We start from the raw sequence: 12,677 nt of genomic DNA on the forward strand, positions 1-12,677 counted from the left end.
CTGCCTTGGTTTACCTTCTGTCCTACCTAACACTGGGGAACCCCTCCGTCCCCAGCAAACCAGGACCACTGGTCACCCTAAAACAGTGGCCCCCAAACTTTCTGGCACCAGGGGCCTGGTTTCCCAGAAGACAATTTTTCCACGGACCAGCAGGGTGGCGGGGGATGGTTTCGGGATGGTTCAAGTGCATCGCACTCAAGCTCACCTCCTGCTGTGCGGCCCGGGCCCTCACACGTCTCTCTGCCTCATTTTCTCCTGTAAAGTGAGGATAATCAAACGAGTCAGGACATTACAGTGTTCGGGACAGTGCCTCCTGACACTGGTAAACACTGACGACTGTTAGCTCAGCTGACTTCTTTATTCCCTCGTCAACATTATCCCATCGAAACCGCACTTGTTAACTAAATACACTTTAAATAAGTACGGTGCTTAAAACTGTGCCTGGCGGATAGCAAATGCTCAGTAAGTCTTAGCTATTCTCATTCTTATTATTATTAGCTCTTAGCTAATATTTTTTGGCCACAACTGAGTCCAAGTTTTAAGCAACCATGAGAGCAAACAATGAGAACCATCCCAGCTACTCAGATAAGCCCCAGAGAACCCTAAATACCAAAATCTTCAATCCCACGGACATTATTTTCTTTCTCCCCCAGTCTCCACCCTCAGAATCCACTCCTGGATCACTTTGCTATGTTTTTGCCAATATAAATTAGCAAAATCTCTCGGTTCTTTTGGCGACTCAGTCCTCATCCCAGACTTGAGGTCATTGGCCTTCTGGGGCCTGCAGGAGTCATTGCAGTCTGGAGAAAATAAAGGGAGGTTGGGGAGGGCGCACAAGGGGACTCCAAGGTCCTTACAAGATCCTTACTTCAGGAAATGCTTGTTGCTGGCCAAGGCTACACATGTGCCATGAGGGCGCGGGGGAGCCCAGGCTGAGGGAGGCCCTGCCTGCTGAGCACGTGGCTTCCCAGCTCACCCGGGGCCCTGGCATGCAGGTGGCCCGCTCCGGGAGCGGGAGGGTGGACGCACACTGGGAGGGTGCCAGGAGCCCGGGAGAGGTGCACGTCCCGCCCACCCAAGCCCCTGGCCGCCCCTTGGCTGAGAGGGGCACTGACTGCCATGGAGGTCGGGAAGCCCTGGCGGGATGTGTGCCCAGGAGGAAAGGGGTGCAGCTGTGACACAGAGCTAGTGAGTTTCTGCTGCCAGGACCTTCAGTGTGACCAAGGGAAGCTCGGTGGGAGAGGGGGTGGGCTAAGTCCTCCCCATCTTCCCACAGGGACCCAGCGAGGGTGTGAAGCCATCTGATGGTGTCACTCTGTAACCACTGATCAAGCTTGACGTTTGCTCTGCTCTCTTAGCCTTGCAGTCGCTAGTCACAAAGATCCCCTGGCTTTCTCACCACTCCTGAAGCTGACCTTGAGCTGATGGACTTTGGACTTGGACTTCAAGTTTGTCTTTTTTCCCTTGAAGCTGTGTGGTGCCACCGGCACAACACCCTGCCCAGCGGCCCTTGACTCCAAGGTTCTCTTTATACTCGTCCGTGGCAGGAGCCCTCAGGCCCCCAGAGCCTTGTCTCCGATGGGCACCTGGCTCTGGGCGACCGCAGAATTCACGGAGTCACCACTGCATGCCATGGGCTGCTGGCATCCTCTCCCTTAATACTCCCTGGGTTTTCACTGTCCTCTGACCACCTGCCAGTCTTGTATCACCCCGTTTCCCTCCGGGCCTCTTGCTACATCCACTCCTAGTTCTTTATTTTATTTTTTTTAATTTTTTTTAGATTTTATTTATTTATTTTCAGAGAGGGAAGGGAGGGAGAAAAAGGGAGAGAGAGAAACATCAATGTGCAGTTGCTGGGGGCCATGGCCTGCAACCCAGGCATGTGCCCTGACTGGGAATCGAACCTGCAACACTTTGGTTCGCAGCCTGCGCTCAATCCACTGAGCTACGCCAGCCAGGGCAGTTCTTTATTGTTTTAATCCTCACCCTAGGACATGCTTACTGACTTTAGAGAGCGGGGAAAGGAAGGAGAGAGAAAGGGAGAGAAACATCAATGTGGGAGGGAAACATCCATCAGTTGCCGCTCACACAGACCCCGACCAGCCAGGAACCGGATCCACAACCTAGGCATGTGCCCTGACCAGGAATCGAACCCGGGACCTCTCTGTTTACAGGACAACGTTCCAGCCAGCTGAGCCACATTGGCTCCTAGTTCTATTTTTATATCAATCAAGGTTCTTAGTTCTAAGCAACAGACACTGATTCTGGCAACTCCGAGCAGAAAAGGAAAGTGCTGACAAGCCTGGTTAGCTCCCAGGAGACCCAGGACGTCGAAGGGTCGGATCTGAGAGAGGCCTGCCGCCTCTGCTGGGCGTGGACGCCACAGTCAGCACCCGCAGTGGGGGGTGGAGGTCGTGTCACCTTCAAAAGCTGGATGTAGTGGCTGCCACCATCACCATCAATTGCTGAGATGTGCTTCTTCCCACCTGCAGCTTTAATTTAAAGTTGGGTGTGTGGGTCTGACCAAAGGAGTCAAATAATGTGCTCAGGCCTTAGCTGCAAGGGAGGTTGGGAAAGGGACATTTTTAGCTTCTTTCACGGGAGGCAGGTTCTGTGCCAAAGCTGGGGATACCTCAGAGCTGGAGTGGCCAGAAGGATGACTCATGTCTACTGCAAGAAGCCACCTGGGGTCCCAGACTCCAGCCTACCGTGCTGGCCTCGCCAGCCCCGTGGTCTAACCAGGGGCCTCACCAGCCATTGGGTTCTCTGCACAGCAGAGCAGGTGATGGAGCAGCCCTGCGCAATGGCAGCGTGGCCTGGAGGCCCAGGCAGCACCAGGCTCTGTCAGAGCGAAGTATCTTTGAGTAAGTCCTCCAACTTCCAGGAGCACTGTAATGGTTGTGAGGCCAGGGACTGCGATGCCACCGCCCTCCCAACTCGCTGTCCACATGGCCCCTCTCTAAGATGGGGGCACTGCTAACATCTCCTCCGAGAGGCTGTCGTGGGGATTAAATGAGATGATGGATGTAAAGCCTGTCACGCAACGCCTGGCAAATAGTCATGGTTCAGTAGCTGAGAGCTGCTGGTCGCAGTCTTTAACGCTGGGGCTGACACGACGACCTTTTCCTTCGCTCCCTGAAGCTCGGTGAGAAAAGTAAACCGCTTTGCGTCCGTGGGGTGAATCCAGGCTGGGCACGTCTGGGAGTCAGCTCTGGGCTCGCTCACTGTGTCCACCCACTTCTGCTTCTCTCCTGTTCTGTCTCTTTTTTTTTTTTGCTTTTAAGATTTTATTTATTTATAGAGAGAGGGGAAGGGGGGAAGTGAGGGAGAGAAACATCAATCGGTTGTCTCTTGCATGCCCCCAACAGCACACCGCCGACAGGGGACCTGGCCCTCAGCCCAGGCATGTGCCTCGACCGGGAATCAGACTACGATGCGAATGTTGGAATGCTTAACGTTGTCCCAGAGGCTCCTTCCACGGCCCTCGTTTTTTTTTTGGCGGGGGCGGGGGGTTGATTCTTTTTCTTCTTGTTCTGATTGGTTTTTTGTTTCCTTGCTTTCCACATCATTGCTTTGATTCTCAGCTTCATCCAATCTACTACTGATTCCCTGTTCTTTATTTTCATTAGTATATCCTCCAGTATCTGCCTGGATCCTTTTTACACAGTTCTGACACTAAGTTCCTCGAGCATCCTTACGACCAGTGTTTTGAACTGTGCCTCTGGTAAATTGCTCATCTCCATTTTGTCTAGTTTTTTTCTGGAGTTCTGATCTGTTCTTTCATTCGGGCCATGTTCTTTGTTTGTTCACTTTGGCAGCCCCCCTGTGTCTGTCTCTGTGTATCAGGTAGGGCTGCTGTGACTCCCCGTCTTGGTGGCCAATGTAGCAGGTGTCCTGTCGGGTCCAGTGGCACAGCCTTGCACGAGCCAAAAGTGTGTAGGTCCACGTGCTCTCCCCCAGTGCCCCTTCGAGGCTTTCCTGAACGTGTGCCGCGAGGAGCAGTGCTGGAGCCCCTCTGAGTCCCAGTACTGTTTGACAGCCAAGTGGGCCATGGACGACGACCACAGGTTCCGGAAGGGGTGGACCCAGGAGGAACCTCAGAGTCATCAGTGAAACTCTGGGGTCTGACCCGAACCCACAGACAGAAACCAGAACTGATCTAGTGGCGCTCCATTCACGTATTCGGCAGGCGTGAACCGCACCCCCACCAAACGGCAGGCCCTGAGCGGGCTGCGGGGCTGCGGCGGTGAGCAGGCCCCGCCTCTGGGGCGGGGACACTGAGGAAACCCAGCAACGAGGCAATCTGCCCACGGCCGGCTGGCGCACAGATGGCTACATCGCTTGCCTCCTTGGCCCTCTCCTGAGTGGGATCCGCTGGCTCTCGACTTCCCCACCCAGAGAGGGCAGTGGGGTGTCAGCTCCCTGGCCCAGGCTGGCCGCTCGCTTGGTTTCCCACTCAGAGCAGGCTGGCCATTTCAGGTGCAGCCGGCGCGAGGGCTGAGCCCAGAGGCAGCTGTGGGGCGTGGACCTGGCAGCAGGGCCGGCAGGGGTGGGCAGACAGGCAGCGAGAGAACACTCAAGAATTAACCCAGGCCAGGACTGCGTGTCTCCTCAGAGGACGCGGGGATCACAGACACCCCCACTCCTGCATTTTGATGGTGCCACCCCCGATTCCAGGGCCTGGGAGATGGGGTGATACCCACGGTGTGGGGTCTCTTCTGTAATTATTCGTATAATGGGAAAGAGGTGGTTCTCTCCCATGGCTGTCTCAAAGTGGCGGGGTGGGGGGTTCATTTCAGCGCCATGGTCCCCTCAGGATGCAGATGGTCCCTCTGGAGCTTGAGTCCAGCCCTGGGTGGGTGGACTCAGGGTCCACAGGAGGCCAGGCTGGGCTGCCATCTCAAGAGCTGAGGAGCAGGGAAGGGCCGCCCAGGAAGCAAGCAGGAGCCCACGTGCACTTGGCCCCTCCTCCTGCACCCACCCTCCCTTCCTCCGTCCTCTCACACTCTGTCCACTCCCTTGCGCTCTCTTCAGATTTGGACATGGCTTGGGAGCCCAGCCCCGGCCCGGTCCAGCCAGGCCAGAAGAGACGGTGGGACCCAGTCACCCCCTGGTGAGTCTGCCTGCTGAGGAGGGAGGCTTGTTTGGGGCTCTGGGTCCTCCTGGGTTGGGACAAGGACCCCAGCTCAGGCTGCCTGGCCCAGTAACTGTGGTACCTGAGGTCCTTTCTCCCTGGGCCTCAGGTTTTGTCTGTAAGGCCCCATCTCACCAATGTCACCCAGCCCCTTCCTGCAGGAGAGAAGGGTGACCCTCCTCCCACCTGGAGCCCCCCCAGGGGAGCACTTGGGGGGCACTTTCCAGGTATAGGTGTTTGAGAAGTAACAAATAAGAACATTTCTGGATGAAATCTTGACAGTAACTTGGGAAGCTTAAAAAAGTATTCAAGAAACCTTTAAACATTTTCAGAAAGGAAGCGACCAACCTCTGCCAGCCAATGTGCCATTTTCACAGGCATAAGGGGTGTGTGCGAACGTGGTGGGCCCTGTGCCCCTTGGTGGGCGTATGTGATGGTCGTGCTGAGCGCCGGGCCCTCTGGTGGGCAACCGGGGGGTTTCTGTCTTGCCAACGGGGGAGGCAGAAGGCAGTGAGCAGGTGCTCACTCTTAGGAACAGCACGCGTGCAAACACCCTGGTGCCGAAGGTGCCGGCTTCGCACTCTGCCCGGCTTGTGTGTCCGGAAGTGGGATGCCAGGGCCGGGTGGGGGGCTGCTCCGACAAGTCTCTGCACCTCCAGGCTGACCCGGAGAGAGGCCAGGCCCAATCTCTCCCTGCGGGCGCAGCCTGGGGTCCGTGGCACCCAGCGAATGCTAGTGTGGGCGGCTTTCCCCTGCATTAGTTTCGGGCTATGAACAGATGTGTGCTTGTGAGTAACCCAGGGCTTTAAACTTGCATTTCTGCCATGATGCAGAGCTGCGCCTCTGGTGCGTGGGTTAGCTGTCTCCCGTGGGAGACGCCTATCTGGGGGAGTCTGTCGGTCTGGTTTTGTGAGTATGCACCTGCTGGGAGGTGAGGGGCTCTGCCCAACAATGCTCTCACGTGTTTCAACCCGGCCGGCCACGCTGGAGGCTGAGCGACCCCCTCAGCCAGTTCTTTAGCCCCAGGTGCCGTCTTCAGAGTTCACGCTCCTCCAGCACCGCGCCCTCGAGTGCAGCAGGCTCGGAGCCAGCCCTGCTGGGCCTCTGAGAGGCGCAGGTCAGAGCAATGGGAGCAGCAAGGAGCAATGACAGTTGTCCCACAGGGGCTCAGACTCCATTTAGGGGGCCCCGCAGTCAAGGCCTGGGCAGGGGTGACCTCCTTAAGACCTGTGTGTCACCAGGGGACTCCAGTGGGGAGAACGAACGCTTCCCTGGGGCTTGGGGGAGCAGTGGGTGCCAGCTATGGCTCTGGCCCCCTGCGATATTGCCCAGAGGAGGGGCGGATTCAGGGTGGGGTTTGATGGCCACTGAGCGGCCAGATGACCTCTTCATGAGAACTGGTCAAGTCCAGGCCATGTGATTTTGGCTTCAAAATGAAACTTGCCAACCTGGAGGGAAAGGTGTGTGGTGGAAGGATTGCCCCAGGTCCCCTCTCCCTACCCTTGCTTGCCCTTGCCCCTGAGGACACCTGAGGAAGTGGCTTGACCTCTGCTCACTGTGCCATTCTGAAGGTGCACTCTATTTATCTTACTGTGGGAAGCCCGGGCTTGCCGACGGCAACCACTGGCCCAGACCAGGGGCACCGGTGCGGCTGCAGACCTGCGATCGGGCCGCTGCCCCTTAGGGAGAGAGGGGCGAGGCCACGAGTCCGGGGCACAGGCCTCAGCCCTGGCTGATGGCTGAGCGAAGGTGGGGGCAGGCAGAGCAGGGAGACCCCCGGTCCAGACAACCCCCGTGTGCAGCAAATGCTGCTGTGACAGTTCACACGGCTGAACCCCATACTCCAAACCTGTTCTGTTTCCATTCCGGAGCACGGCTCCCGAGTCTGTGCTCGGTGGTCGGCGAAATACTATTCCTTTACCGTCCAATTACAGTATCATTTTAGAAAAAATGTAATGAGGGGGAAAAAAGAATTAATCTTTGCATTGGCCAGGAATTAAATCCAGGACTCCTGGGTGGCAGGCGAGAGTTCTGCTACTGAGCCACCACCAAGGCTACAGCGAGGAAAACTTCACCGTGGCAGTTCAGGTGGTCCGCTGAAGTCTCCACCCAGTCCCAGCGAGGGAGCCCCGGCCAGCCCTAGGGGGCCGGGACAAGCGAGTACTTTCTCAGAAAGATGGTGCTCTGCTGAAACTTGTCTCCTTCAGTTCCGTCCCAGCTGGCCACTTCTACCGGCAGGAGGCTGCCCGTTTCCTGCCTGGGACCCAGATCCCGACCCTGTAGCAGCCCTCCCCACACTCCGCGGGCTCACTCTCCCTTCTCCAAGGACGGGCCTCCCACCACCGGAATCGGCATCCCTGAGGTTTTCAGGCCGCCCACCCAGCCTGCCTGATGCCAGAAATGGCGGGGCAGGGTGGGGGTGGGGTGGAGAGCAGCGGGGGGGCAGAAATCTCACCTGCAGGCCTGGAGACCCTGTGGGATAAATGGGAAGGCACCCCCAATGTCCTCCGTTCTGCCTCAGTGGCCCCCACGGGCTTCGCCCCGAGGGGCTGGGCCTGAGCTGGGTCATGGGCACTCAATACCGTAAGTTGTTTCAGAAGCTGCTGCCCACAGTTTATCATATTTCCCCCGCAATTCAGCACCTGAAGTGCCAGCAGCTGTGTCCCCACGGGGACCTTTAGCCCAGGACAGGACCCAGTTGTCTCCCTCCATAGGTCTCCCCATCCCCCTGGGACCCAGGAGGTGGTGGTGCATTTGAGAGAAGGGGATGAGGCCAGCAGTGAGAGCCTGGGGCCTTCCGGGCTGGTCCTTTCTCCCAGGGCCGGGAGCAAAGGGCAAGGGGCCTGGCCACACCCCCACCCTGCCAGGATTGCCTGCCCATGCTGGGCCCAGCATCCTGGTGATTTTCATCCAAGGATTAAAGGCTCTCACACCCCCACCATGGCTTTGGGCCCTGACTTAACTTTCCCCTTTCATCCCCTGCCAGAGTAAGATCCAGCGTGTCAGCAGTGCCTGGGCCGGGCAGAGGAGCTTGTGGAGGGCCTGGCTCTGGCTGGCCGGAAGCCTGCGAGCGATTGTCCCCTTCCTGCCACATGGGGAAGGTGGTTTGCTATGGTCTCCCAAAGTGACCTTGATCAAGTCCCTAGGGGCCCTTCCAGTGGAGAATCCTGGGATTCCAAGGAAAAGCTTCATACCTGTTTTCCCAAGTTAAGCTGCGGGTTGGGTGAGGATTCTGGCCCAGGACAGTGATCCTCCCCCACCTGTCTCTGCCGCAGCAGCAGTAACTGTGACCTGGACTACAAGCTGTACAGGGAGGATGTTCCCCACAGGTGAGTGGGTCCTGCCTCCTTGGTCCTCTGGGCGAACAGGAGGGGCGGGCTGGCCTAACACCTTCTGTCCTGTCCCATAGGGTGTGTGAATACCAGCGGGTCCCTCCACTCATCAACCACACGCCTGTCAAGATCAGGAGGACTCACACAGGAATAGGGGTCAAGAGAAGTCTCAGTCCCCACAAGGCCCCCAGGAAGAGCCACGTGCCCCCAGAACAGAAAAGGAGTGAGCGAAGGGGTGCAGCCCTCATCCGCATGGCTAGGGAGGGGCTGGGCCTCCGGGGCCTGGTGGAAACCCCGACTCCGGGCCCTCTAGAGGCAGGCCAGCCTGAGGGGCTGCACTCCATCAGAGCAGAGCTGAGCCGGATCAAAGCCCAGGTGGACCGCCTGCTGGAGCGCCTGGAGCACACGGACCAGCTGCCAGGTCAGGCTCCCCACACCCTCAGTGGCGTCCAGCTCTGCCCACTCCTGCAGGTGCGAGGGGCACCTGGAGTCCTGCCTTGGGCTCTTCACCTCTCCCCACCCCCATTCCTTCTGGCCATTCCTGAGGATCCTTGTGGCTTCTCGGTGGTCCTACAACCCGCCCCCCCAACTCTGCAGACATCTGGAGCCAGAGGAGCATCCTAGCCCAAACCCGGGCCCTCAAGATTATCCCCTCAAGCCCTGGACACTCTCCATCAGTGCTGGGCAACCAGTGGTCTCTCTGGGACCAGCTGGGGCTGACGAACCTAGCCATTAACTGGTGACTCTCCCTGCACAGGGACAGAGGATGAAGAGAACAGGGTCCCTGGAATTAAGGGTTCCTCACACCGCACCACTGAACCCCAGCAGGAGCTCAGGGCCCATCCAGGGGCAGGCAGCCCCCAGGACAGCAGAGACCCAGAGGAGGCAGTGAGTAGCCTGGTGCCTCCCCCATCCTCACCCTCCTTCTGTTTGGGTCCTGAGACCGCTCTGTGAGCAAGGGAGGGACCAGGGTTTGTGTGGGAGCCCGGAGGAGTGGACGGGGCATCACCCGCCACCGGCAATGCCCAGAATACGGCCTGTGCCCTGCTCCTCCCAACTCAGGCTTGGTTGGTCAGCTGGACCACTTGTGGGCTGAAATGCCATCTCCTCCTAGAAGAAGGGCGTGGGCTTTGAGTATTGTAGAGGAACTGTCACGGGCATGCCTCCCAGTCCCAGTCCCCTGGCCCGAGAACCACCTGGTAAGCTTGTTAAAACCCCAATGTCTGCCCTTTTCCTGTGCCTGCCCCCACGTGCTGCCCCAGTGTCTGTAGGCTGTCCACGTGGTACCACGCTCGCCAGGAAAGCCGTGGAAAGGTACCTTCCTGGACGGAGAATGTCCCAACCTGGATCTGACAACAGCTCTCGGTGCGGCATTCAAGAGCCCGACGTACCCTCCTGCCCCGTCGTGTCCTCCTCCGCACTGGTGGCCCCATGCCGGGAGCTGGGCCAGCCCCCACTGCCACTTGGGCCACCTCCACCAGCCTGGGCCACTGGGGAGCTGGCAGTACAGAACTTCCCCGCATCTCCACCTCCGCCTGCTGACTCTGCCCCCTGGGGAGCCCCTGGGAGCACCGTCAGCCCCCTCCGACTACAGGTACTGCTCAGATGCGCACCCCCCCCGCCCCGAGGCCCCACCAATCTTCTCAGGGTTGGGGCCTCCACGGCAGTGGGTGCAGACAGCTTTCACCAGCCACAGTGGTGTACAGGATATACCCTCCCATCCCCCTTCCTCTGAAACCAAGCTTTAAGGTCCTCAGCCTGTGCCCCACATAATACATTTTGGTTCCAAATGCCCCATCTACCCTACAAATCCATCCTCCAGACTAAGGGTATCATTTTTATGTCCTGTTTCTATCTTGTCTCTTGCTGGTGTGATATTTTGTATTTCAGATCTGCTCTGGAAATATGTATGTCAGAAGAGGAAAAATAAAATTCGTATTTCTTCTCCCTGGTCAGGGATTCCTGGTGTGGTCTGAGCCTTATTCTGGTCCTTGGACTGCTCCAGGCCAGCCCTTCCTAGAGAAGCTGAGCAGGCCCAACGCCCAAGTTCAGAAGCCCATATCAGCCCAGGGCAGAGAGAGGGGACCAGGCTGCCCTGCCCTCCTCCAGGCCAGACCTGAGCACAAACCTGTGGGGCTCAGGAGCCACCCGGAAGGTCCCAGCCCTGTGGTCAGTCACCCAGGCTGGCTCTGCCCCACGGAATGGCAGCACCAGCTCACGCCTGGCAGTTTATCGGCCCTCTCCCAGGAGCGGAGACTGGATGAGACACACCACATGGTGAAGCCCGTCCAGACCCCCACTCTCATCAGCAGTGGAGGAGGCCTCTGCTGTGCTGCTCTCCACGAGGCCCAGGAAGCAGGGACCTGGCTTCCACGGAGCCCCAAACCCTTCCCAGCTACCCCACCCTGAGCTGTGGTCTTTCCCGGCACCAAACCAGGGGCTAGGGGTGCACCCAGCATGTTCCTGGGGCCACAAAACCGTCCCCGCTCTTGTCACACCTCAGCATTAGCCCTGACTCTGGGACTTGTGGAGCAGCTTTTCTTACAAAGCACAGTTCCCTGTATCAGCCCCTGAGGCTTCTTTTGTCTCAGCCTGTCTCTTCCCGTTACACTAAGGGACAGGGCACGCTTCAGACAACGCCGGACACCAGGAGAACAAGAACACACTACCCAACTCGGCAGAGCCTTGCTCTTTTAAATCCTGTACCAAGAAGAACCACAATATAAGGCTTTTTCAGGTATAAAAGGGTTTGTGTTTTGTTTTAGCTCAGATATAAGTGAGAGGCACAGCCCCCTTGTCCATTCCCTCAAACGCAGGCCAGTTACATAGGAGGAAGTTATGGCCGGCCTGCATAGGGTCCATCCCTCACAAAACAGCAGTACCTTCAGGTCCCGTTTTCCAGGTAAGCCCAGCTGAAGTCCTTTTCAACTTGGGAGTCAGACTGCATTCGCAGGTTTCTTAACTAGGTCACAGTTGGGGGCCAGCTCAAGCAGAAAACCATCTTTAACAGAACAGTTTGCAAAAAAATCGTTCCAACACAGCGGCCCAGTGCATCAGTTCTGTGCCCGCCTCCCCAAATCCTCCCTCTTGTTCTGAGTTCTCAAGGCGGTGCAGTCTGGAAGCCGACTGTGCAGGTCCTTTGGGGGAGAAGAGGCGTCTGTCACTTCTTTGGCTTCTGGTTCAGGACTGGGCGGCGGCGCTCCTCCGGCGGGCAGCCCGCACCAGGCACTGCTGCAGTACAGGATAGAGGCGCTGGCAGCCCTCGAGACCCAGACGCACGGCCTCGACCCAGCTCTCGGTCGGGCCCCCCTCCCCACTGCCCAGCAGCCCGGCCACCTGGTTGAGCACGGGCATGAGAGCCACAGTGAGGCCGGCAGCGGCGCGCTCCTCCTCGAGCCGCGTGGGATCCAACAGCCAGGTGGGCGAGGGCCCCGGCGCGCGGCTCAGGCCGCAACCCACCACCAGGTCGTACATCTCAATGCCCGCGTCGGCCAGGGCGAGCGCGGCGGCCGTGAGAGCGGCTGCCAGCGCCGAGCCACCGTCTTCCAGCAGCAGAGCTGACACTTCGAGCTGCGCACGTGGGTAGCGGCACAGGCGCACAGCCGGCTCCAAAGCCTCCTGCAGGGCCAACGCCAGCTCGCGTTCCTCGCCGCTGCCCTGGGGAGGGCTGCGCCGGCGACCCGCAAAGGGTGCACGGCGGAAGTCACAGATCAGACGTCCCCTCAGCGCGGCTGGGGCCTCGCCTCCGGCTCCCGCCGGGCCACCGCCGCGCTCGCCACCCTCGACCTGGCGCGGGCCGGACACCGCACACAGCACCTTAGTGCCTCCCGCCTCCAGGTAGGCCGAGCCCTTGGCCTGGCTTAGCAGCCCAGAGCGCGCGTACACAGGCCGCAGCCGAGTTGGATCACGGGCGTCGGGCTCCTGGTCCTCGTCCGCCGCGTACAGCTGCGGCGGTTGCGACTCTTCGGGCCCGCGGATACGGCGGTGGTCCCCGGGCATGGCGGCGCTTGGCTAGCTAGCCGCTTCCGCCGAGCGCCCTCGCGAGGGCTGTCGGGATAGCGGCGAACGGCGCCGCAGCGCCCCCTACCACCCCGGAGGGAGAATGGCAGGCGCTGCACAGCTCCAGTGCCGCTGCAAAGGACGTCTGGGGCTCCGCGGATGGATTCACCAGGGCAGGTCTGCGTTAAGTACGACCTGAGCCAGCCCGGCTG

The 12,677-nt window shown here is 59.0% G+C and overlaps 1 protein-coding gene across 1 annotated transcript; it reads right to left on the reverse strand.

The window, feature by feature from the left end:
• Positions 1-11,140: 11,140 nt before the first annotated feature.
• EXOSC6 (exosome component 6) lies at positions 11,141-12,487 on the reverse strand. The gene has a single exon (XM_045818821.1). It carries the CDS (start codon positions 12,463-12,465, stop codon positions 11,647-11,649), a length of 819 nt encoding a protein of 272 aa, XP_045674777.1. The 5' UTR covers positions 12,466-12,487; the 3' UTR covers positions 11,141-11,646.
• Positions 12,488-12,677: the final 190 nt, after the last annotated feature.

This window comes from Phyllostomus hastatus, unplaced genomic scaffold, assembly GCF_019186645.2.
Source record: "Phyllostomus hastatus isolate PE091 unplaced genomic scaffold, TTU_PhHast_1.1 phas_scaffold_345, whole genome shotgun sequence".
Lineage (NCBI taxonomy): Eukaryota > Metazoa > Chordata > Mammalia > Chiroptera > Phyllostomidae > Phyllostomus > Phyllostomus hastatus.

What these genes read in the sequence shown, in the direction of transcription:
- EXOSC6 (XM_045818821.1), bottom strand. Translation starts at nt 12,465, where the DNA reads ATGCCCGGGGACCACCGCCGTATCCGCGGGCCCGAAGAGTCGCAACCG.